The sequence below is a fragment of the Falco biarmicus genome, chromosome 13, assembly GCF_023638135.1.
Source record: "Falco biarmicus isolate bFalBia1 chromosome 13, bFalBia1.pri, whole genome shotgun sequence".
NCBI lineage: Eukaryota > Metazoa > Chordata > Aves > Falconiformes > Falconidae > Falco > Falco biarmicus.
Window position 1 is genome coordinate 11,112,481 of NC_079300.1, and position 26,084 is coordinate 11,138,564.

A 26,084-nucleotide genomic window follows, 5' to 3' on the forward strand; every position below is an offset into this window, starting at 1 on the left:
CAGACACTCTCCCACCCACATGGCAATGTTTCATTCAAGACAAGTTTGAATTCACTTCAAGAACAACATTTCAAAGGATCCCGAAGCATTTGTTTACAAACAGCATGCACGGAGAATTCGCTTCTCCCACCAATGAACACGGTCCCCTCCGAGACACGGAGAGGCAGCTGTTCCATAGCACCCAACGCTACTCAACAGCTGAGGGACAGGAAATGATCCACAGACAACTGATACTGCCTTGGAAATTTATGGAAAATGAGGGCTGGAGACTTCTTTGCCTGGAGAGAGCGGAGAAGCTTCTGAGGACCAAAGCTCTCCACTTGGTCAGGAGGAATTTAGGGAGGCAAAGCGTCCCAGACTGTGGTCAAAGGAGTGACTCCAAATTTCAAGCCTCATCTGAAAGCTGGCACCTCCCAAGCTAACGGGAACCTGGGCACTGGGATAATTTGGCTGCAGAGGGCAGAGCACCCCCTGCTGAGGCAGCCACACCGATCTCCATCCAAGCCCTGAACAGGCCCAGCCCTGTTCAACGTAGGGTATGAGCCAAGATCACAGCCTAGGGAGGTATTTGGCGCAATAAGATGACACTAGGAAGACTACAAAACTGAAAGCTTTTTACAGTCCCAGCCTCCATACTGTAAACACTTAAATCTTCAAAGGGACAAACAAATCTAGAGGAAGGAGGATCACGCAAATCTTTCAAATACCAAAGTGCCCAGAATGGTAAAGGGTCACACATTACGGAAGCCAAAGAAGCTACTTTCCCAGGATGGAAACAGAGATCCTCAAAAAGGCTAGAGGAAATACAGATGTAGGAAGATGCTGGACAAAAACTGAGGACAAAGGGTCCTACAGAGAGCCGGCTTCACAGGGTACTTGCTCCGCAGAGTGGTCACTGACTTTACAAAGGTAGGAGACAGCAAGGGCTCTCCAGAAGACTAGTGCGTACAACTGTCCAAACAAGGGACAGAGTATACCTCCTCACCTCCAAACAGCCACACATGATGGAAGAAACCAAAGGGCATCATCACAAAATAAGTGATGAAAATACCAATGTTGAAAGAGAGCTGCCCTGAAGATGGGATGTGAGGCAGGGCAGCGCCCCTTTTCTATAGAGACCCATCTCAGAGATCGAGCGTGGGACATCTTACATTGAAGATGGAACGTGTACCTCGCACAGCGGGTCTTGCACACACCACTTGCCCAGAGATGGGCAGCATGTGGAGAGCTCTCCCTCCTTCTCCACGGAGGCACAGGAGGAGAAAGCTGGTCCCCTTTACCCATTCTTCCCAAAGATGAGATACGGAGAACAAAGCTGCCAAAATGGATGGTCCTCCCCAAAATGGATGGCGGAAGAACAAAACTGTCCCCAAATCCACTCTCTGGGAACGGCTGATGGAGGAGGCACTACCCCTGCACCCTCTTGGCTGAGGGAACAAGGGGCAGCCCTCCCCGGGCAGGCACAGTGGGAGATGCCTAGGCCCTTTAGATGGAGAATAACAATCCCAAGTAGGATACGTGGGGGGACACCACCCCTATACACCCCCAGGGTGGGCTGCACTGGCAAAGCGCTACCCAAACATCATGAGCACGGGGAGGGGGTGATCCTCAGACGGGGTGATGGTGTCCTCCAGGGTGCCTCTGGCAGACATAAGGGTGCAGCCCTGGAGAAGGTGCCCAGAGAATACCACCAGCTCCCCCACAGAGGAGCGAGCTGGGGGGGGAGGAGGGAGGGGGGGCGGGGCAGCTGCCCCCAGAACTAACGGGAGAAGGGGGGGGTGGGGGAAGGGAGGATGGGGGACTGTCCCCAGAGGCAGCACACAGGGACCACCGGCCCCAGAGAAGGTGCACGGGTGGGTATCGCTCCCAGCCCGCCCCCCCAGGTGAAGTAGCTGGGGATGCTCGCGCCCCTGGATGGGGTGCACGCGAGGGTGCCCTCCCCCCGACAGGGGGCAAGGACAGGGGGACAGGATGGGGGGGGCGATGACCATCCCTGCCCCCTTCCAAGGCAAGGCAGTAGGGGTGGCGGGCGGACACGGGTCCCCCTCCCCAGACCGGCACGAGGGGCCGCCGTCCCGAAGGGCACCGCCCGGCCCCGGGGGTCCCAGCCCCCCCGGGCGTGGGGGGGGGGGGAGGGGGGCAGCCGGCCCCAGCAGCGTGCGGGGCGGGTGTCCCCAGGAGGCCCGAGCAGCCCCCCCCCCCCCCCCCCCCGCGAGCCCGCCCTCCGCGCGTGGGCACGGGGGGCTCCCCCCCGGCGGCGGCGGGCCGGGCCCGGGTCCGCGCTCACCCGAAGTCGTCGTCCATGGACTTGAAGTAGAACTTGTAGTTGGGGCGGTTGAGGAGGCCCTTGAAGTCGCCGAGGGTGACGCGCTCGGCCGGGATCGGCAGCTTCACCAGGTACGGCGTCTCCTGCTCGTCCAGGTGGTAAATGATCTTGGTCTCGGCCGCCGCCATGGCGCCCCTGCCCGGCCGCCAGGCCTCCGCCGCCTCCCCTCCTCCGCCCGCGGCGCGGCCCGCGACCCCCGGCCGCCGCCTCGGCCTCGGCCCCGGTCCCCGCCCGGCCCGGCCCGGCCCCCGCCCCGCCTCGGCCCCGGCCCGGCTGCGGCCCCCGCGCGCCCGGTCCCCCCGCGCCCCTTGTTCTCCGGGTCCCAGCGCCGCCCGGCCGCAGAGCGCAGGCTCGGGCTCCGGCGGCTCCGCCCCCGCCCGCCGCCCCGGCTCCGCCGGAACCGGAACCGGCGCCCCGCGGGGGGCCGCGCCGCGCACCCAGCCCGCAGCCGGGAGCCGGCAGCCCGGGACGGGGGCTCAGGGCTCGGCCCAGCCCCGAGCCAGACCCCGCCAGCTCCCGCGCCGGTAGGCGCCCCCCGCAGCTGGAGCCACCCCCGGCGCCATCCGCCCCTCTCCCCCGGCCCACGCGCCCGCCGCCGCCCCCCACCTGGGCGTGCGCCCCCCGGGCCGGCAAAGCCCCGCTGCCCGTGCGCGGGTTCGGATTTTTGCTTTACATCCGCGCCCCCTTATATACAGCCTCGTGCCCGCCGCGCGCCCACAGCCCCCGTCCTCACCGGCACGCACCCCTCCTGGGCTCCCACCCCATTCAGCCTTCATCCCCTCTTGCACCCACTGATGCTGCTTCACACTTTTCATTCCTGTGCCACACGTGCTCCTGGGTCCCACCGCTTCCACTGCTTCTCATGCACGCCCCCCAGGCCTCCCACCTCTGCAGCCCTGGTCCTCTCTCACACACCTTCCAGCCCTCCCCACGCTCCTCGTACTACATGTCCCTTGAGTACAGCTTACAGAACATGAAGCGTATCCTGTTCCACCCTGTCCTCCCGTGTCCAGACTCCTTTGAACTCCCCGTGCTCTGTCTCTGATGACCAGCCCATACAGGGACTCTGCTGCACAAGAGGAGCACATTACCTCCCACCCCAATTCCCCTCCAGCTGTGACTTCCCTCCAAACCCCTTGTCACCATGCAACAACCACCCCCTACACCTGGGCGCTGGGTGCCTTCAAGTTCCCCAGCCTCATTTCCTCACCAAGCAGGCTCCCTCCTCTGCTCTGCATGAGCATCCTCCTTTCCACATACGTGCACAGTTGAAGAGGCCACGGTATCAACTCCAACAGCCCCTTGGCTCTGTGGTTCCTTCCCCATCCTCTCTCTCCCTGGACTCTATCCCTCTCTCGCCTACAGTCACCAGCACTGTGATCCCAGCCCCTAGGACTTGCCTCGGTGCTGCAGCGATCCTGGGCTGACTGGCTTCCCCTCTGGAAACCTTGCCAGCACCCAAGGGGCGCCAAGGAACCATCTCCATCAGCAGTTTCCTGGAGCTGTGGCCGAGAGCAAAGCTGGGGTGGATGGAGCCTGGGCAACACCCACCACCAGGGAGGGCCAGAACCGCCTTGCACTGTCCTGGATTAGAAGGAACAAGTGCAGGGAAGAACCACACCGTGGGCCTGCATGGGGCATGAGAGTAGATCACCAGCCCTCAGCACCAGACTCACCTGCCGTAGGAAGAGGAGCCAGAGAGATCTTCTAGAGAACAGAGCCAAGCTCCTCAGGCACACAGGCATGAGCTAAATAGCCTCCTCATGCATGAAAGAGTCCTGTAGGCGTTGCTAGCAATTATCTGGGCAGCACTGCTAGACTAGGTAAAGAATCTGATATTAAAAAAAAAAAAAATTTCAAGGGAGGACCTCAGGTTAGCAGAAGTTGTAAGAGGCATGAGGCTCTCCCATGTTTCCACACCAGCTCTTGGAAGACTGTCACTTGCTCATGCTTGGAGCTCTGTGGTAAAAGCCAGCATACCTGGAAAGAAGAATCCAGGTCAGGAATGGAAATATTTAGTTTAAGCTTTTTCTTACCGTGCCAATCCTGACAGAGCTAATCTCGAAGTCTTTTTGCAACACCTCCCTGCCCCAAAAGCTGGGCTCCTGTGAAAGAATGAGAAGTCTTCCCCCGAGAGGGCCACTCTCTCGCCCACCTCCCAGCACAGCTGTGGATGCACCTTGGAGCCTGCATTCTATGTACTAGACACCTTTGGGAGCTCAGCACTTCAAAAAATTGCCCTTTTGGTGACAAAGGAGCACATGCAGCCCAGAGGAAGAGTGTCACACACACTCACACCCATGGCGGTAGCAGATGAAGTCTCATTGTTACAGCAGCCTTTTCTTTTAAAGCAGGCCAAGTGATTGAACAGACTCAAATCAATAGATTGATTTAACTTTTCACAGAGGTCTTGGGAAGTACAACTCACTCCTAATGGAGGAACACAGAGCCAAATAAATTAGCAGTAGGGGATTCTGAACAGCCTGTTGGCTTATGTCTACATTTAAAAACTGCAGCATCGATAGCATTGCTTCTCCTTACAGAGTACACAGGCTCCAGGCATTTTAGTGCATCTTGAAACAGCCCGAAGCAGAAGTGGATGTACTTGAGTTCCATCGCTTACACCTTTAAGTAGCACAAAACTACTATCTTTTTCTAAAAGGCACGCTATTGTTAACTGAAGTTCTGGGTTTGATGGAGGAACACCAGGTGCCATTCATCCACCCACCCATCCATGTCAGATGGAAAGTCACACAAGTTGACTACTATGGCCTTAGAAGAAAATAAAAATACTTCTTACATTGCTCAAAAAGATGGATGCAGTTTGTGCAGTCAAGGTTGGTCTCAAAGGCATTTCTAGTCTTCCAACCAAATACAAATCTTGATTGAAGACAACAGAAAACATCAAGCCCACCCTATACTTAAGCAATGCAATTAACGCTCCTTTAAAAAGTATATACTTACCTGCCCGTAAGGATGCTGTGCCATGCCACAACTTCACCTTGGAGAATATAAAATGTCCTACTTTGTCTCCTTTTTTCTACTCTGTTCTCGGCACCTGTAAAACCACCACCCCACACACACCACCAAGGCCTGAAGGATAAGGGTATTTGGCCACACAGCAACTTTGTCCCCTTGGATCTTAATCCCTGGGTAAAGCAAGCAGCTCACACCATGAACAAGCTTGCTACTATGAAGCAAAGGAGGAAAGAACGGAAAAAACTTGGTACAAAGGATCAAGAGCCTCTGGCAAAATTGAGTCATTTACAGAACAGTATGTTAAACCTACTTTTTAAGCCATCTTTACATTGTAAAAGGAAAAAAATACTTAAGATGTCCAAAGAAATTTTAAAAATACCAAGTCTTGCAGCTGGTTTGTAAATGGTTTTACTAAGAGCTCTGCAGCTGTCCTTCCCCCTCTCTGCCAGTTCTTACTCCCCCACATCAGGAGGACACAATGCAGTACCTAACAGCCAGCGTTCCCACTAATTCTCATCATGGCAAAGGATAACAGGTTTCACAGGGTTTAAGGTTCATCTTTGCAACATAATCCTGTACAAAACCAAACCTCACCCATTTCAGGATTTTAAGTTCAGAAGTTTTAATTAACTGTTCTCTACTTGTAAACAGTGAGGTCATGAGTTATCACTGAACATTTATACTGATTCAATGGCCTGCAGATTGCCTACCTACCTACCTATTATGCGCTTAAAATCTCTTGAGGAAAAAGTAGCAATGAGTTATTTAGCTTACCAGTTAAGCCCTGCTCAGGCATGTGGCACAACTGGAGACATACAATTCAAAGTCAAACAAAGCAAAGAAGCCGGTAACACCAGGATAGTTTTTATTTGCTCCCTGAATTAAATATTTGCAGATACAGAAAATTCAGGTACCAACTATTTCCCCAACATTTACAAGACTGAGTTTGCAATGTCAGAAAACAAGCACATTTATGCACAATCCTGGCAACTGATAGTGTGAGTGCACAAGATCACCCTGCCTGAACGTCAGTTTTTAGGAGGCAGTATCCCTGGTCTCCAGCACCTAACGCTGTCCCCTCACTGACAACTGTGACACCACAGAACAGCCAAGTAAATATCCTGAGTGGGCAGCTCCAGTGCACTCCCCCCCCCCCCCCCCAAAGGATTTATTCCGTGCTCCTCCTGAAGGGGCAGAGGCAAGGTCAGCACATCCAACAAATAACCTATGAACACAAGCTGATTCTTTGCTATGCCTTTTGTGCTCTGTTCTTTGACAGCAGGAAAGAACACAGCACAGTGACACTTCCAAGAAAGCTGTTCTTAAACGCCTTATTACTGCCACACATTGTCTGTGCTGGCAACGCAGTGCCAGAGGCACACTCATTCCCTGCTGCATGCCGAGTTGCTCTGCGGCTGCTGAACTTTACAGCACTTTCCCTGCTGAGGGAAGGGAAGTTTTCAAATAAATAAAAGGACATGTAGTAAGCAAGCTTGTGTAACTAAAGTCATGTGGAAACACAAAGCACGTGCTGTTGAAGGAAATACCATTTGCTCCTTTTCACACTGGAGCAGAACTTAGGAACTTGCATCCTCCTTAAAGCAGCTGGCGTGGTCAGTGCCCTCAGAGCAAAGCACAAGTGAGGTTGGTGCAGCAGAAGCAGCCAGGCACCTCCACTACCTTTTTATAAAAAAAAAATAAAGGAACAGACACTTTTCTAAAGCATTTGCCAAGCTGGGGACACACAGAAGACAGATCACATCTAAGATGTAGTGATCCATGCAGCATTTCACTGGTCAGTGCACATCCACTGTTAGCCAACCCCCGCAGGGGGAACGGAGCACGCATTATCCCCTACTCTACGGAAGGGGGAAACACAATGTTTTACCAACTCTACTGTGCAACCTTGTGTTAGATCCTAGCACAGCAGATGGCAAAAGATTTTCCCTTTTGGAAAGATCACAGAAGTGCCTTCTAGGCTTCAAAATGCCTTGGGCATCCTCAGACAACTGCATCTTCTTCAGGCACAGGAACTCCCGAATCTGAGTCCTGCACTCCAGATCCTAATCCATGTGCTCCCAACTCACCAACCTTGCCAGTGTCTCTTCAGTAGGAGTTCTCTTAGCTACAGAAGCAACAATGACTCCAAATAACTTAGCTATATGACCAGTCTTCCACAACCCTGGCAGTTAAATTTATAAGAGCGTTGTACACATTTGCATCTATTTTCTCCCTTTGTATTAGTAACAAAGACCTTCCAAAAGATAGCTTATAGTATATCATATCCAGCCTCCAGAGGGATCCTAGGTATCACCACCTCCTGCTTTTCCCTTATGGTTTTGACATTGGGTTCCAACCATCCAACATAAGGTGGCACTAGGCAAGTGAGGGAGGGAGGGAAGTGGCAAAGTTGGGAACACACAACTATGATGGGATTGTCAGTCACTTCGATGTCAGGCCCCACATCTACACACCATGCACTGGCATTGATCTTGCCCTGCCCACTCAGCCCAGAAAGGCAGAGGGAGTGCCTCCTCTCATACCGAACCACCCTGTCAGTCTTGGTCGCCATCAGACGACTCTTCCTCTGCCTCTTCCAGCCACTGGATAAACTTCTGGAGCTGCAGAGAGAATACAATGTAATTGGGTAACAAGTGACACCAAACAGAACGCTCAACAACCACACTGTGTCAGTGAGTACCACTATTATGCATGAGAAAGAGTGTTTCTAGGAGATATGGAAACGGAGGCAGATTGAAGGAGAGACCAAAGTTTAGATGTAAAACAACTGGGATGCCATGGACAAATACAGACTGTTTAGATTCCTGAGGGAGATTCCTCCAGTCAGACAATTCCCCCACAACACTCGGCAAAAAGACAAAAGTTCTGTTTTTTCAGAGCTTGAGGGAGAAAAGATGACAGCTGCACTTTAGCTAAGACATGTTATGAAAACTGCTGGGAAAATCCTACTCCCTGAGAAATTGCTGTAAAGAAAAGGCAGCTCATTTTACCTTTTAACTGGGCTCGAAAAGCAGCTGAAAGCACTGCTGACTTATACCAAGAGCTGACTTTGCAAAGGTTTTAAACAAAGTTGGAGTTCTTCAGAGATTGCTTTTTTCCCCTGCTCCTCTTCCAGATCCAGGGAAAGGGACTGGAACAGGGCTCAGCCAAACTGCAGCACAAAGTTCTGCCTGACGGAGGGGGGGAAGTTTATGTGCTCCTTTGCAACAAGCCAAATGAAACCACTCAGTACAGCAAACGCTCAGAAATACATGTGAAGGGACTGGCGAGCCAGGAATGAAAGCTTCAAAGGAACTGCATGGGGCCAGCACACAGGGCATTGGCCTAAAGCCCATTTCAAATGGGTGCTGGCTTAGAGAAGCCGCGCTACTACTCCAGAGAGTGCTGGCCTCGTGCTACAGAGCCCCTGCTAAAACCAGTCTCCCTCTCCTACTACCTCTATTCCCCATCCAAACAGGATTGTGGCAGAATGCACAGAAATGTCTGCTCTGGAGAAAAAAGTTGTGTTGCTTAGTGTTCAATGCACTGGTGCATTACTGGCCTACCATGTAATGGCAGCTGCTCCACAGAAGGCAACAGTGGCACCCACTCATAGTTTCTTTCAGCAGCTGTTGTCCCTCTCCTCCCCCTCCCCCCACCTCTTTAAACACCTTTGGGACTTACCCGCTGGTTTTTACGAAGCTGCCTTCCCTTGTCAGATGTGTCCCGCAAAGAGAACCAATTGAGAATTACATCTTCTTCCAGAATTTCCAGCTGGTAAAAGGTCATCAACACCTGCATTGATTAGAAAAGAGCAACAGGGCTCTCTATAAAGTCTTTTGAGCCTAGTACGTGTCCAAGTACAAAGTTTGCACGTACTCTGTGATTCCCGGCTCCATCTTCAACAGAAGGCACTCAGTCTGCTTAGTTTTGCTTTTATTGTTAAAAATAACTGTGCTTCTCCTACCAAGCCTTATGTTCCTGACAGTTACGTGCTATGACACATAATGAGTCTGAGTTCAAGCCCCATCAGCTTCAGCTCTGAGAATGCTGGGTATGATTGAGAGCTGTGGGCAACGAAGGGCCGCAGAGGATGTCAGTTCAAGACGTTACTTAAGTTCTTTTATAAAGCATCCCAAAACCCATCCCCAAAGCAGATCTAACAAACAACTTACGCTGGCCCACATACACACAACGGTGACATGTGCCCAGAAGAGTATTAATCTATCCAGCTCTGCCTCAGACTCCCTTCTCCTGCCAGTTCTCTCTTAAAACTGCCTTATGGCAGGTGTCAAAGCAATTGGTCATTTATCAGCTCAAACTCTGGCACAGTGCAGCGAGGGTAAGATGCAATCATGCTTTCTCAGGGTGCCTTTGTGCTCAGGCAGAGCAAGCACTTTGCAGTCGGTCTCCTTGCGGCAAAGCAGTGACAAAGCTGGCTGCCAACTCCAAATATCAAGTGTCACTTCAATTCCCAGCCTCCAGGGAAACTCAGGCCCCCAGAACAATGGACACATGCCAAACCATTGCTGTACTTCAAGGACATTTTGGCTCACCAAACTGAAGGCTTTTGGCTACAGTCCTAAGTGCTTTGCCATTTAGCCAGAAGCACTGGTAGCAGAAGTTAGGACTACTCTTTCTTAAGGAACCAAGAGTTAAGCAGGCTCTAGGAGAGCTTTTCCAAAAGAGACAGGGTTTTCCTGAGACACTGCTAAAGGAAAGACTTCCGATCCAAGTCAAATGCTCTCAGTGTGACAGGGCAGAAGGAATGCAGGGACAAAATATTTGTGAAGGAGGGTGAGGAGGAATATACTGAAAACTCTCAGAAGTGGGGAGATAGGTCAGCTCCCCTTTATTCCCAGTTTCATAACTAGCTCAGCCTGAATAAGAAATCCCACCCTTATTCCCAGCTTTGCTTGTTTTGTACTCTAAAGCAGGATAAACCATTTGGCAGTTGGATCCCAGGGACCATAGAGAGACAAATGAAGAAAAGCTCTTCCTTAAGCAAGCCTCTGGCCTCACCTCTTCCAGCATCACACAACAAGGGCATCCAGGTTAGAAGCTGCAAAATAATAGCTCCCTTCAGGCTGCATGCTGGTAATTAATACTCACCCTCAGCTGTGGTCCCTCAGAGGCACAAACAGACACAGACTTCTTTTTTTTAAAAAAAGCAATTGTTATAGATGGATTTTCTATACACACTCTCCACTGAGACCCAAAAATTCTCTCCTCTAAAGCTGACAAGCCAATGATGCAAACAGGATGCATTTCACAATGAATCTAGCAAAAACAGGTCCTCACGAGTTGGGAGCAGATACTCACTTTAGCTATTGATGTGCAGAGACTTTCATGTTCCAAGAAGAATTCCTCAATGGCAAATAAGGCATTCAAGTGATCTGACGCCCGTTTTATGTAGTTCTTAAACAACGGGGTCCAGTTCTTCAACAGCTGCAGGGAAAACACACAGAAGAGTTCCTGAGCTACGAGATGGATGTGTGCACTCAGCCCTGCTTTTCCTCAGCTGTGCTGCGCTAAGAAACTGACCCAGGGAAGCATTTTAAGAAACCATTCAGCTGACCACTTAATATATTTGCCCCACTCTGTCCATGAAACAGATGCTGTTAAGTCTCACATATGCAGATAGGACCTAGTTTTACTAAGCAGCTCTGAGGATATCTGTTAGTTTTCTTGCTTTTGCCTCTCTGGGTGGAATACTGGATTATCACAATAAATGTGTTTAATGGAGTCTTACAGAAAATCATTTCACAGCAGATGGATCAGAAGAGGTACACACATTTGCTACTCAAACCTTTCCCCTACAAAGCAGCTGACATTTCAGTGGAACCTTCCTTCAAAGCAGAAAAGCAAATAAGAAAAATGAGAAAAAGACAATGCCAGGATAATTACCAGCTGAGTAGAAATGGACAGTGCAAAATAGCCACCCCTAAACCAGGAATGCAGTGGAGCAGCCCCTAAGTACACGTTACATGTTTGTGTGTTTGACAGGCTTATTCTGTCAATCCTGGAGTCTGCTGCAGGGAATGGGTAGCAGGGATGAAGGGCAAGAAGTTGTTGCACTATTAGCTGATCTCAGTTCTCTCCTCCGAGGCTTAGTTTTATGAAATCTTTAGTTTAATGATTTTGGTGCTGCCTCTTCAAACAGTATTTCTGTCCAAGTCCCCCACAGCTCTTCCACTTGTTGTACATATCTGGAAAGTAAGCAGCAAGGAAAGCTCTGCAAAGCAATGCAGACTGACCTGAATCTGGAATAGTAGGTAATGTAATAAAGATACTTAGACCCCTGTCCGTAACTATTTTAAAAGGTATCAGAACTAGGATACAATACAAAAAATTCCTCACTGGCCAGGTCATGACCAGACCATCCTACAAAAACAGTTAGGAAATTAAATCAGAGTTCCACATCTTTTAAAATGGATTAATTAAACAGCAGGCATTACTGCAACTACATCCCTGGCATGCCCTTACAGTTATACTGTTTTGCTGTGCCTTCAAAAGTGTCTCCTTACAGAATACATCTGGTTCGTTTTGAAGGGAAACAGGTAATTCACAGAGGCTTAGGGTGTAATGAAGCAGCTTTGAGTCACCTACATTCAGGGTTAACCAGAATTATTCTGTCCCGGTAGTAGCCCTGCCAGAAAAAGAGCTCCAGGACATATAGCAGAGCTAGAACCCCAAGCTAGTGTGGACTACCAAAGGTGCCTGTACTAGGAAACACTGCTCAGCTGCTCCCTAGTACTACATACACTCCATCACCTCTTCAGACACATTTGCTACGCAACCATGCTGGAATTTGCATGCCTTAAGCAGAAACAAAGAAGGGGATTAGTACTAACTGATCTGTATAGTAGTACATCCACTGGTTCAAAGAATAACAGTAACAGTACAGAATGATCCTAATCATCACCGTATCACAACAAAAAACTGAGGGTTGTGTGGCATACTTCCAGAAAGTATTTTAGTCTTTAATAAAATGCTTAATTCTAAACACTCTTCCCTCCTCTACAACCATCTCCTGCATTTTTATTATCCTTTGGAATTCTTTACTTCAAATATAATAAAGCTACTAGCAAGTTCTTTTCAGGCTAAGAAATATTTCGTAATACCTTTCTGTTAATGCCTTTAAATCGTAAGCTGGCCCAATTCTAACCAGAATCCGTGAGTTTCTGAAAGGAAGTTGTTTATAAAGAAAGCAGTGCTATAAACACTCACAACCCCAGGACTCAATCCAGTATGCCTACTGCTGGGAAAGGGAAGGAAGAAAAAATATACCATCTCAGGCCAAGAACATGCACTGTATGTAACTGGTGCTAACGGGGAAAGCAGGGCACAGCCCCACAGAGCCCCTAGCAAAAACAGCCCTAATAAGCCTGTACGAGCAGAGAAGCTGTTTTTGGAGTTTCATGAAAATCTGAACTGGGGAACTAGAAGCTTGCAATTACTTTAGATTGAATAAAAGACTGAAAAATGTGGAAAGATACCTGACAGAGCCCTACGGACAATGTAACTTTCCAGGCTTTGACTCTACCTGAGTAACTCCTCAAAACAATCTACAGTCTAGCAAATTTCTCTGACAGGTTGCTTCATTTTTTCATCAGATCTGGCAGCAGGCCTATTTTACCCCTACCTCCAGCGCAGAACACCATCATGAAGCATGTGCAAAGCACAAGGGACGAAGTTGTAATTCCAGCCTGTCACACCGTAACAGCATCTGTGCCAATCACCATAAACTGCTTCAGTGAAAGCAGAGATCCATTTGGTCCCTGAATAAGCGATCCCAGGTTGTGTTCACTTGCATGACATTGCAAAAGAGTAAGGCTCCCTAACAGAAACCTGACAAGGTGCACCACACATGCTAGCTGCTGGGCAGCAATGCAGACACTAGCCAGCTCAGCAAACTGAACTGCTATATTGCCTCCCCAGCTCTCTTCAGACATCCTCACCTATGTAACCTTGTTTGCTGCTGCTTCAGTGACAACAGAAGCGAAACTTTCAGTTTATCAGCAGCTTCAGCCACATTTGCTCAAATCAAGTCTACAGTTTTAGGAAAGGTTTGGTTTTCTATACCATCTCTGCTTTCCAACTTGTACAAGAGCTGAACAAGATGCCTGACATACATCGAACTGGGTAACTATTTCTCAAGCCTCCATGTTTCATCTGAAATATACCCAGAGGCATATCCTTTACCAGATGCTTGTTTCCTAGAATTGCTGCAACACTTAAGAGCTTCATGCTCAGGGGCCAGCATTTCAGAGCACATACTGTGGTTTCAAGTAAAACCATACATCATAACTATGGCATTTCCACAATTTCCCCTCCTGAGGTGTCTGGGACTGTTCTACCATCACTCTTACACAAGCATCACATCTTTGTCCAGCATCTCTTAGTCAGACTTGAGGTACAAAGAGTTAGAAACATAAAACAGTTCTGTAAAGTTCAGTGGTCTTCTGATATTCACCACTCTTGGAAGGCAAGTATCCCCATCTCACACAAAATAACACTTTGCCATATGTAAACCATCATAAGCAGATCTCAGCCTAATACTGCTCTTGACTGAGGCAGTTTTAGCTGCATAGCTACGCACTTCAGCAACATGCTTTCACTATGTACTAACCTATACCAAACTAGCACTTGGGATTCTCAGGGTGTAAGTCAGTATTAGTAAATTAATGGAGGGTACTTTCTACTAACTAGAGAACCACAAGTTGCAGAAAAGCCACTGTTTCAGATGCTGTACAAACATGCATGTTCTGTTCTGCCAGAAGAACTGGTCTCTTTTCTTCAGAGCACTGTTGGTAAATATACAAAGCAGCGCTGCCCAGGAAGACCATCGATGTCTGTTTAATAAGCCTTTGAAGGCTGATTCACTGCCTCCATCAGAGGTACATCTCAGCTCAAACATATCGGGTTATCGTAATGGTGACTAATATCATGTGTGCAATTCAACATTACCAGTACACCTTACCAGGATACTGCCTTCCTGCTGATTTCGGTACAGAAAGCCAGCACAACAATTCCGCATGCAGTAGAGACACCAAGGCACAAAACCATCCTGGAGAAGGACTCTCTAAGAAACTTCCTCGTTGTTCTTTACAAGGGCCATCTGGAGAAACTGGCTACCATGACAGTTAATTGGCTTGGCACTTAGCTCTCTTTGATAAATCTATGGATAATATCAGTTTCATAAATACACGTGCCATACAATTCCCTGCCTAGAGAAATTCCACTTCTCCATGACACAGGGCACGGTCACCCTGAATATTGCATTTAGATTATTATCACTTGTCAGTAAGTTGATTTCCTGTCTCTGCTGTTAACCATGAGCATCAGCTTTTCTGCCATGAAATATACACAAAGTTACCCAGAGTTAAGGCCTTCATGTACTTCCGTTGTCTTCAGCTTCTAAAGGGATTTGGGCAATTACACAAAACTATGCATTTAAGTAGCATCCCTTATCCCAGACTAGAATGTCTTCTGACACAAAGTTTCTCCTGTCCTACTCATGCTAGATTAGGAGCCCAATCTGGGAAACAGAAAGAGATGCCATAGCCTAGCTGGGAAAAAAAAAACCCAAACGTCCTACACAGCTACCAACTCCACACAACCTCCTGTCTAGATATAATGCTTTCCACTTAAGTCTAACACCTGTTCTAACACTCTCTTCAGTTCTCCTTCTTTAATTCTCCTTTTCCAGGACAGGACGTGTTATTCAATCAACAAAGTCTGGGAAAATGAACAAAAGCAAGCAGAATTTAAACAGAGTGAACAGCAACGTCTCACTAAACCATCTGATGAACAGATCAGTTCACATGGATGTTTCCTACAGAAGGCATCTCCACATGTCCAGGAAATTACTTAAGTGCCATGCTTACACCTACGTAAAGAAGAACTAGTTTTCCACACTTCCCCATCAACTGAAAGTACATACTTCCTCACAGAAAGGATTATGAGGATGTCTAGTGTTCCTCTTTAGCTCCATCTCCTAAACAAATTAAACTAGTCCTTCCCAAACCCATTCATCCCAAAAGAGCACCTTTGTAACCTGCAGAGTTTGAAAAACTCAATTACATAAGCGAACTATAGCAAAGAGACAAAAATACAACTTCAGCTTGGATGAAGAAAACCATTAAGATAAGACTGCTGCTTTTTAAAGCAAATCCTACCCTATTTTGTCTCCCTTAAGTCAGGAAATAGAAATTGCTCTCACCCTATTATACAACCCGTCTCTTTAGAGACGCAACAGAACCCTCTATCTTCGCTCAAGGCAACAATATCATGGCTTTGCATTTGGCTGGAAAAAAATTGGCACTAATTAAAAGTATGCAGACAAGTAAGACCTTGGAATAGATCCCACTGGGAGAGGAGCACTCTCTGATGCCCCAGAGACAAGGTTTATGATGAACTGGAATTGGATTTCTGGAATACAAGGCTGTAAAACATCTCTAACAGTCCCTCTCTTTTCTCTTCTACAAGTGATGCACTTATTCTATCACTCACTGGGAACAGAAACAACCATCGGTACTGAAGTAAGGCTCCCCACCCCTATAGTCTCAGCTGATTCTGTCAAGCAGGTAGCATAATTACAGTTCACTTTTATTTCTACAGAAGACAAAGAGGTTCATGAACTCGAGGAGTTCAGGTGGTTTTAGCTTCACCAAAAAGTCTTCTCAGCAAGGAACTACTTGGGGCATCCAGGCAGAGTCCTACACACTAGGAGAAAAGCCCAAAGAAGAGTCAAATGAAGCAGGACTCACCGGAACTAATGCTGAGAAATAGTTCTGGGAGTCCAGGTTTGCATCCAGCTGCTGCAGTGGGAACTCCAGGATCACTTTGCTGAGCACCTGCATCATCTCCTTCAGGCCAATGTTATACGCATACCTGCAATGAAAAAGGCAAACCCCCACAACATTTCACACTATCTTCACAGACATAGAGCAGAAAATTTGATTTTCGTCTTTCAGGCTTGTTTTTTTATTTGTTTGGTTTTCCAAGTATTCAGACAACAAAACCACCGTGCATTGCATCAGGCCCTGCATAAGGCCACAAGTCCTGAAAATGTGCTATCACTGTGGAACGAGCTGCTGCAGGGACAGCACCCTCACATTTACTAGAGTGCTGTAGGAATACTGTTGCACAAGAGAAGGGAAATGGGTTTGTATCTGAGAAATACTAGGTAAAAGACACTCTATGTGCTTTAGACTTGCTACTGTAAAAAAGAGTGGACAAGCTCCGCCCCAGCACAGCCCCAGCTGTAAGCAGCTGGCCAAATGTTGCAATGCACAGAGCAGCAGCCCCTGCATGAACTTATAGGCAGCCTGTGCCAAGAAGTGGCTCGCTGTCTTCAGTCCACAGTTACTTAATAGCAATTCAATCTCTCGTTACAGAATCGGGGCAGGAAAAGCCTAACCACTGAGGATCCTATAGATGCAGCTGGAGTTCTCCATCAGTTTCTGTTGTCATTCAGTTATGACCTCTAACCCGCATTTCTCATGCTCTGTACTGATAACATTAGTGTTTAACAACCAAACACGGGTATTCACATAGTTTCTCCACTTCTTTCTATATCTGCTCTCAAACCCAACTGTTCAGCATTAGGGAACACTCACTTGAGGGAGTTGATTTCCAGGACCAGGTTGTCACAGGCAATGTTTTCTTCTTCACCCCTCTGTAATGTACCCAGAACCTCATTCTGGAAAACTAATGTAAAAAAGGACAGGTAGTTAGACATGACAAGGAAAAGCACAGGTTCTTCAAATTGTTCATTACTGAAGAAACTCTATGCTCTTAACAAAGCAAGCACTCTGACACAGATGTCTATTTGTTCTCTGTAAGCTGGTACAAAACCACATCAACTATACTTTTAAATAGTGGAATATAATTAAATAAAGGAGATTACCTACTAGGTATCATTGATCTAGCCACACAAACCAGCACAAAGCTATTTATCTGTGCAACCTTTTAGAGCAGAATTTCTATTACACTTTCACAATCTAGCCTTTCTCATTCAGACAAACCTCATCTTCCCCTAACTAAAGATGTGAATTCAAACTTAAAATTTACTAGTTTAATTTTCTTTGGGAAGGTATTTTAACATGAAAAAGGCTTTTTTTTTTCCCCCCCCCCAGTTTGGCTTGAACTCTTTTCAAATCCAGGTAAGTTTAACACAGCGGAACAGAAAACCAAAGCCTATCTGCCAAAAGAGGCAGCTCCTACAAAAACATTTAATTTGCCAGCATGGTCACAGCAGTAAGCTGTCTGGACAGGGAAACTCTGCTGGACCATCACATAATCTCTGAGTTTAAATAAATGGCAGCGTCATTGCCTAAACCGACAACTCAGGGAGGTCACTTTCATGAAGGCCCAGGATCAGGAGTGAAAAAGATGGAGGACTGGTTCCTCATCCTTGGCTGCCTCAGGTTAACACAACAACAATACTGGGCATATTAAAGAACTCTGTAGAAAATGCAGGAAGTGAGGTCAGGAAACAAATATATTACAGACATCCACAAATTTTCCAATACACCTAGAGAAAGCAGCACAAATCTCACACTGACTGCATTATCTTGCAGACCCACCATACTTCTTAACAGACCATCTCTCACCTTTGATGTCATCTAGCTGAGGGGATGCTGCCCGACTGTCTGGCTCCTCAGAGCCCATGCTCAGGTCACTGTCTGACTCGCTCTCTTCCTCTGAATGCATAGTTGGGCCTGATGAAGAAAAGATGCAGCACTGAACACTCGAAAGCTGCAGCTGTCATATGCATAAGGAACCAGGTGTCCCAGAGACTTCCCAACTAAGTCAGCAACTATCTGTCCTTGCAAGGAAGCTTCTGCTTGCGGGTCCAGATGATTAGATTTGCTGCAGAGGGAATGCTACAGCTGGCACTGGGATAATGGGACTTTTTTTAAGAGTCTGCATGCAGACAACAAAGGACAGGGACAGAAGCAGACATATTTTATGCAGACTGCTGACTCACGATGGAGCAATGTCAGCAGACACTGTCACTAGCAGGAAGAAAGCCAGCAGTACCCAGAATAGCCAAAGCATATTCCCTCTAAGGGAGGGCCTGGTATCCCATAGTGCACCCTTCACACCACAGGCAGCTCTGTGTGTTAGCTTCTGTCAAATACACAACAAACATCTTCCACAGAGCACAGGAAGAGAGAATCTGGTCCACCACCTGCTTTCACCTCTCACCTTGCCTCCATACACATTATCTGGAGCCAGCCTGCTTCACAAAGCCCAGGTCTTACTCTAGACAAAATTACCAGTGTCCCACTCAGCCAGTTTCCCTGACACAGGTCCATCTGTCCACCTCCAGGTGACTACACTAAACTTTTCCTCACCCCATAGGCTTTGTCTCTGCTCTTCTTCATCCTCTTCATTCTTGTCATTTGCTTTCCAGAGATAGCCTCTGCCCTCTGAGCCTACATCCTTTTTATTGTAACCTGAAAAAGAAACAGTGATTAGGAGGCAGATGTACTGGATCTGCTTACAGGCAAACCTGAAATAGACTGGTATAACTTGCACATTACTGCCCCTGAATATCCTTCATCAAGAGGGAGCTGGGATTCCTGCAGATGCATACATATTTCAGCTTTTATCTTCTCACTTGCCTTGACAAGTGACAAACTTACTCCTCCCTACAGCAGCAACATTCAGCTGACCGTGTTTAGATCCCTTGTCAAACCCAGACTGGTAGAAACAGCACTTCACGAGGACAAAGTCCTTGGACACAGTCCAGGTATGAGGACATAGATCTTGCAACTTGCCTTGAACTGTGAACACCTCTTCCAGCTTCACCTTATTGTCTCGTACAAGGCCCCTACTCTAAGAAAAATGGAAAAACAGCTGAGTCTCCAAAGATTTTAATACTGGGATACTGAGGTACATCTCACTGTCCAACTTGAGCTGAATATCCTTGCTTGCCCTGCTGAAAACAAACATGTTCCAAGCTGAATGTTGCACTAAGCTTCAACCTGGCACTGCAGAGTCTACAACGGGGGAGGGAAAGACCCCAAAAGATCATGCAAGGCAAAGCCCTCTGCATAGCCTGAGTGCATGGAACCAAAGACCCTCATACCTTTTAGTTTCACTTTGCTTTCCTGCTTGTTCACGCCAGAATCATCACTGAACTGGTCATCATCATCTTCCTCCTCATCTGGTGGGTGCAGAGAGATCACTGTGCCCTCAGAAAGAGTGATGCCAGGACCTACTACTACCTGCAAGTATGTGCAACATATCTTAATGAAGAAATACCCTGATTGCCCCCATGTATCTCCACCAGCACAGACAACGGCTGCTCCAGGCAAGCTGTATACTAACAAGTATAATTGAAAAGATCAGCACTGCTCGATCACATATCACACTACCCTAGCCAAAAAAAAATAAGATAAAGGTGGGAGCAGTAGAATATCCCCCACCTCTGCACAAAGGCTTGGAGTAGCCTTGGCATGCTGGTATTCTGGTATGGTCTAGTGTAAGCCTAGTAACCTGCCAAGACAGACAAAAAGCAGAACAGACATAAATACAGCTCACCTGAGAAGAGAGGACACAGCGGGGCTTTAGCTTTACTTTCTCCTTCACTTCAGCTTCATCACAGATAACAGAATGGCAGATCTCCACGTTATCTGCTATGTGTACTCTGTCCCAGAGAGAAGCTCCATCCAAAATGACTTTATCACCTGTTATGCATCACCAAGCACAAATACGTTGAGCAAGGGAGTGTGTTGCTCTCCCACACTGCTGAGTCCACTAGAAAGCATCTTGCTGAATCCCAGTGCCCTTGATGCATGACGGATGTTAGATGAAAGGTAAAAATTGGCCTTAGAGGCCTACAGCTACTTCTTACCCAAAGCTAAAAGACAGGTTTGATCTCTACAAAGATTTAACAAGCTGACAGTAACAACTGACTTCTTGGTTTTGCATAAATACAGCCAAATCACAAAAAAATTCCAGCCAAGACTAGCAAGGAGTACCAGGCAGTTCACAAAAACAGAGACAGATGTCCCTTATTTGCAGGATGTTGGTAGGTAATAACGCTAGATCAGTAAAAGTCATGCATTCTCTACTATCAAAACAACTTACTTGCATGAAGTACCTTCCACCTCTCATCATCATTATGGTACCCTGAAAACTATTTCCTCTGCTGGAAAAGCAAACTTTTCTCCTTTCTTCCCATTAGAAGTCAATCAATACCCACTTACCATCCTCTCTCAGAGCCAAATGCACATTAAAAACTAAATCCCAACAACTTGCACCCTTGCCTGGCAAGGCCTACATGCCCCCCCATTCTTTTACTCACCTATCCTACAGTTCTGCCCAATAATGCTGTTTGTTATAGAGCAGTTGCTGCCAATGACCGTTCCCTGCCCAATGAGTACGTTCTCTTGCAGCACACTGCCATGGCCAAGGCTAACATCCACCCCTCGGTAAATGTTGTGTTTAGAATGGGTGTAACTCTGATTCTTGTCATCAGTGAAGTTCATCTCTGGAGTCAAAGGATAAACCCAGCGCCGGATGATGTCAGAGCACACAGCTTCGTACATTAGCAGATTGCATATATGAGCACCGTACTCTTCTGTCGTTACGTGCATATGGATCTGATTCCCCAGGACCTGAGAGAGAGGGAGGAGCATGTCAGAAGATTCTCTAATGCAAGGCAACAGGATCTCCCTTCTAACAACCCTCTCCTTACCTCCTCATTGACCAACAGACCACGCACAAAGTCATCTCGCGTCTGGTAGTCAAAATTGTCTGTGAACAGCTCAGCCACCTGCCAGGAACAGAACATAAGGAAATAATACAGTTAGCAGAAAATATTGCCAGAGAGGCCAGACAATTAATGGCTGTTCAGTGGTTCTCAGAGAGCAGTGTTATATAGCACAGGAAAGTGATGTTCTTGCCTTGAATAAAGCTTTGAATCCTTCTGCTAGGAGTGTTGACCTTCCCATCTCCTACTCCTAGCGGAGACTATGAACAGATTCTGATTTTCAGAAGGGGACAAACATTGCTTTAACATTTCCAAGCAATCTGCCCAGCCTCACTTTGTAGTTTCACGCTCAAAGGAAGGCTGTAGACCAGCTTTTTCAGACGTGGAAGAGGTATTAGCAAGCCTAGGCTGGAATAACCCTGAATGTTACCCTAACATGGTACCAGCTTGCATTCTGACATTTTTCCATAGCACAGCCTTCACCTCTGCTCCACAGATGTAAATATACTCAAAGTGAAAGCACTTATTTTCCAGAATAGTTTCATCCTGCGCCAAATCAGCCAGTCTACTGATGCATCCACTGTCTAGTTCTGCCTGGGCTCGAGCAAGGGATGCCAGATACAGACTGAGCACCCATACAGCCCACGGAGGAGTGCCACATGATCACTCAGGCTCTCAGCTCAATCACTGAGAAAAGCTGAGAGTTCTGGTTCCCAAACTTACTACACTCAGGCCACCTGCATCCCCTGCACAAGCAGGACAAAGGAAGCAATGCAGATTGACTTTTGGACCCTCAGAAGGGTAGAGCTCACCTGCGGAGAGCAGATACTGATATGACAATCCAGCAAGTCATGGCGCACCTCAACATTCTCAATAGAGTTCTGGAACAGACTCTGAAAGAGAAAAAAATTCCAGTGATTTGAGTGCCTCATACAGTACCAAACCCCAAATGCCTTCTATAAGCCAGGGCAGTATTGGTTGAATAATTAAACTAGCTTAAGTTCTGAAGATCAGAGAAATCTACAATCTACAGAGATACAAGCTTAGCAGGCACAGCCTGGTCACATACAGAGTCAGTCAGCAAAGATTGCCCTCATCCTTACACAGTGCAGCTCTCCAAGATACAGCTTGTACTTTGAACAATCACTTTTCCTCCAGGAGGCTCCTTACCTTAGTCACTGGGTGCTACAAGTGTGCAAAGAACATTGATATATCAAAACGCAATAGTCGCAGCTTCCATATGCCCTGTAGGTTTTTACAGCTGTGGGTTGTTGTTGTTGTTTGGTTTGTTTTTTCCTTTTTGGCTTCCTACAGTGATCTGTGTTTTCATTTGAAGGTAAAAAATAATCTACTGATTACTGATTTGGGGCTGAAAATGCCATATAATCACAGTCTTAGTTTTGAGCTGAAAAAAGAAAAACATCCATCTATCTCACTGGAGAAAGTGCCTCCACAGACATTTACAGAGCATTTTCTACATTATTAGGTGTTTACAGGCAGAGGTAATAGGAGGTACTACCCCTTCCACCTGCTGTTATTCCACCCTCCGTGACAGGCTCAGTGCCACTTCAAAATGGTTTGTGTACAATAGTGGTATATGCATCCCAATTTGGGAACCACTGTGATAGCACAAATCATTCAACTCCCGTTTCACATGGAGAAAAGGAATCAAACAAATGCAAAACCTGAATTGTGAGAAATATGTCTGCCCCATCTTCAAATTGTGAAACAAGTCCCGAATGTGTGCATCCCAACACAATTTCACCAAGCCTCAAATAAAAGTTAAAGGTAAAAGGCCAGTTTACGAAGAGTTAACTTCCTACCACCTGCTCCCCCAAAAGCAGCAGCAAGCACAGCTCCCTGGCCTTCACTCAAGGAGGACCTCCTCCTTGGGATGGGCTGCTTCACTACCACAGCCCTTTTCCACCTGTCAAGTTCCAGACGCACCATAGGAAAGTGGAATCGTTTCAGCCCCTGGGTTCTCTGGTAGTGAAGGACACGGCTTGTGGCACTGTCCATGGCAATTACAATGTCATCCTCTTTGCACCTGGCATGGTGACCAGGTGAAGACTCCTTGAATATCATCGTCATCACAGAAACATTCTTTTCCATCTTACGACGCAACCTGAAAAAGAAGGGCAGAAGTTTAAAAATGACTCTTCAGAGAGTTAAGAGCCCAGAGTCTCAGCACACCAGGCAAGCATACACTCTTTCAACACCTACTTGTGCTCTTCCAGGGCTTTGGATATATTGAAATTGGACACCACATCTCCAGTGACAAGAATGAAGTCTGAACGAACAAGGGACTTGGCATCAACGTCTCGTAGCACATCACCAAGGGAGCGGTACAGGTCAGAAGTCACAAAGCGCACCGTGTTGGGAGAGGTGTGGCGGCACCACTTGGATTTTCTGGGAGGAGAAAAACACATCAGGAAGGCATAAAGAGGCTATTCTATAGAGAACACACTAGGACACAGTGCCCCAGTGCATGCCACATCTGTAAATCCATGCAAGGAGAATCCTGTTACAGTGAGCCCACTATTGATAGGCTTAGGCATGCTCATTTGCACACAGCGGATAAACTGAAGAGGTTTAGACTTTGTGACCATAGCTTACGGAAACCTAGGGAAACCCAATTCTACTGTGAGCCAAGTTTTGACAAAGGAAAAGGAAAAGTTACACAGAACCCAAACTTTTTTTTTTCCTTGGAAAGCAGTGCCTCAGTATCCTGGTTTTGGCTGGGACTGAGTTAATTTTCGCAGCAAGCAGCTGTGTGGTGCTTGGTTGCCAGCCACGGTTAAACCACAACACTCAGGCAGGGAAAAGACTGCACATTTCTCTTTAGCTTGCAAACCTGCAGCATGCAGAGGCAAAGGTGCAGAGAGAGCTGTTTCCATACGCTCCTGCATTGCACACCAAGACATGGCATAATGCAAAGGGCAAGTACTCTAATTTACATGGCTACCCACAGGAAACCCCTGCTTTTAGACAAGAAAAGTTAAATGCCAATATAAACGAAGTCCCAAATCACTCAACCCTTTTAATACACTCAACAACCACACTCCTTCACAGGAGGAATAGTCTTTTTTGACATATACTGAGACAATTGTTGAAAGGGAATCTCTTGCACAGAGTTTTCATAAGGATCACTGAGACCTTTGAGGCTTGTTGGAGGACAGTAGAATCCTTTCCATGATAAAGCTAAAGAGAAGAAGAGATTCTTACTGTAAATGCTCTTTTATCTCAGCTGACTTCCAACAGCAGAAAACAAAGGTTTCTTCCACTCCAGTTGCTGTTAGGAACTCCAAGGTATAGTCAATCATGGCCACATTTGCCATAGGTAAAAGAGCCTAAAAAAACAACCAAAAAAAAACCAACCCAAAACCATACAGATAGCTGAATAAACACTCTGTACCTCAACATCAGCAACAGCCTCTTCCAACTTAAGGACAAAGTATCAGTAATATAAAAAAAAATAACACAAGTAACTGCTCCACCACTTTTTATCAAAAATTTTTAGAGTTTACCTAAACAGTAAGAGCTAATTTATGATCTCCTATAGGGGCAGATGCCAGTTCAGATAGGAAGGCATAAAAAAAATGCGAAGCTATGACATACAAAACTTCAAGAAGACTCAGACAAATGAAAGACTGAGGCAGGGGCTGAAATCCCAGAGTGCCAATTCCCTGACTCAGGCTTTAACTGCTTCAAGAAAAACCTGTCAGACATGAATGATGAAGCCACAGGAGTATGAGTGTCCAGAATTAAACAAGGGGAAAAAACCCCACCAAACCAACCTAAAGTGAAGCGAGTATTTACTTGACCTGAGACTCAAGCCACACTTTTAAACCCAGTTACTGATTCACAACTGAGTGATCTCATACTGTTCTCTAATTAATTTTTGCTGCTGTTTCGGTTCAGGCCCGAGCTCGCGTGTATAATCATGACCTCCACAAACATTTAATCAGCAAACGAGGTAAGACTCGTTCAGATCTAAATTCTCCAGAAGCGCTCTTTCCTTTAACATAAAGCCTTCTGATCTGGGTAATTAAAGCGCTTTCCCCATGCATTTTTCTGGCCATATTCTTTAATCCATTACTGCCGGCAAGCACAAAGATTTTGTTTCTTTCCTCTATCAGAACCGAGCTTGCCAAACCCACTGCTGCTGCTGCATCAGTGACAGACGAAAAGCAAGCAGCACAGCTCGCCTCGCCATATGGAAAAGCAAACAGCACCAAGGCAGCAATTGGATCCCCACTGCCTCTACAGAGGGGAACAGAGACTGCTACAAGCGAGGACAACCCCTCGTCAGAGGCTCCCACAGCGCGGGGGGGCTGCCCGAGCCCCGGGCGGACGCTGAGGCCCAGCAGCCCCCCAGGACCCGCCGGCAGCGGCTGGGGGGCCTCGCCTCGCCCGACCCAGCCCGGGGCTCTGGCGGTGGGGCACAGCGCGACCGCTGCCGGCGAGCACTCCGCCTCTCGGCAGAGGCCTGCCCGCTCCGGTCCGCCAGGGACGGCGGAGACCGGGACAGGCGGCCCCGGAGGGACCGGCCCGGGGGAGACGGCAGCAGCCGGGGGGGGAGGGGGGTGTTTCTTACCCGCGGCCGGTCTTTGGAGATAGGGAAGAAGCGGCGGTTGAAGCTGTCGGCGACCAGCACGGCCTGGAGCGGGGGCGGCGGCTCCTCCTGCGGGTCGGTGCCGCGGGCCGCCCCCGCGCCAGCCCCTCGCCTCGCCGTGCCGCGCGCCGCCATCTCCTCACGCTGCCGCAGCCGCCCCTTCCGGTTCCGGGTCGGCGCCGGAAGCAGCGACGGGAGCTCGGCGGGGACAGCGCGGCTGGCGGCGGCCGCGGGCCCCACCCTCGCGGCCCCGGGGAGCCGGGCGGGCCCTGGCGGGTCCCCGCTGCCCTGCGTGCGCCAGCCCCGCAGAGCGCAGGCGGGCAGGGCGGCTCCCGGCGGGGTGCGGGGGCTCCTCGCCGCCTCCCCAGCCCGGCGCCCCCTCCGCCAGCCGCGGGCCCGCCGGTGCCGAACGGGCGTTCTTCAGGCGGGGC

At 48.0% G+C, this 26,084-nt stretch overlaps 2 protein-coding genes across 7 annotated transcripts in view; both read right to left on the reverse strand.

Moving 5' to 3' along the window:
- The window catches only part of DVL3 (dishevelled segment polarity protein 3), a 35,681-nt gene extending 33,130 nt beyond the window's left edge, over positions 1 to 2,551 (reverse strand). For 4 of the 6 annotated variants that reach the window (XM_056358158.1, XM_056358155.1, XM_056358157.1 and 1 more), the window contains exon 1: positions 2,288 to 2,551. In XM_056358158.1, the coding sequence (XP_056214133.1) occupies positions 2,288 to 2,454 (167 nt within the window). In that variant the 5' untranslated portion in view covers positions 2,455 to 2,551. The remainder of the gene's footprint in view (positions 1 to 2,287) is intronic. The other 2 variants (XM_056358160.1, XM_056358156.1) reach the window with 1 other exon arrangement.
- Positions 2,552 to 6,148: 3,597 nt separating this feature from the next.
- EIF2B5 (eukaryotic translation initiation factor 2B subunit epsilon) lies at positions 6,149 to 25,818 on the reverse strand. Its single transcript, XM_056358743.1, has 16 exons — positions 25,636 to 25,818; positions 24,264 to 24,388; positions 23,262 to 23,447; positions 22,986 to 23,163; positions 21,851 to 21,931; positions 21,024 to 21,101; positions 20,631 to 20,943; positions 19,865 to 20,010; positions 19,410 to 19,548; positions 18,673 to 18,774; positions 17,926 to 18,033; positions 16,930 to 17,020; positions 16,078 to 16,201; positions 10,628 to 10,753; positions 8,990 to 9,100; positions 6,149 to 7,926 (listed from the first exon to the last, which is right to left on the reverse strand). The coding sequence occupies exons 1-16, from the start codon at positions 25,786 to 25,788 to the stop codon at positions 7,861 to 7,863; spliced, it is 2,127 nt and encodes a 708-aa protein (XP_056214718.1). The 5' UTR covers positions 25,789 to 25,818; the 3' UTR covers positions 6,149 to 7,860.
- Positions 25,819 to 26,084: the final 266 nt, after the last annotated feature.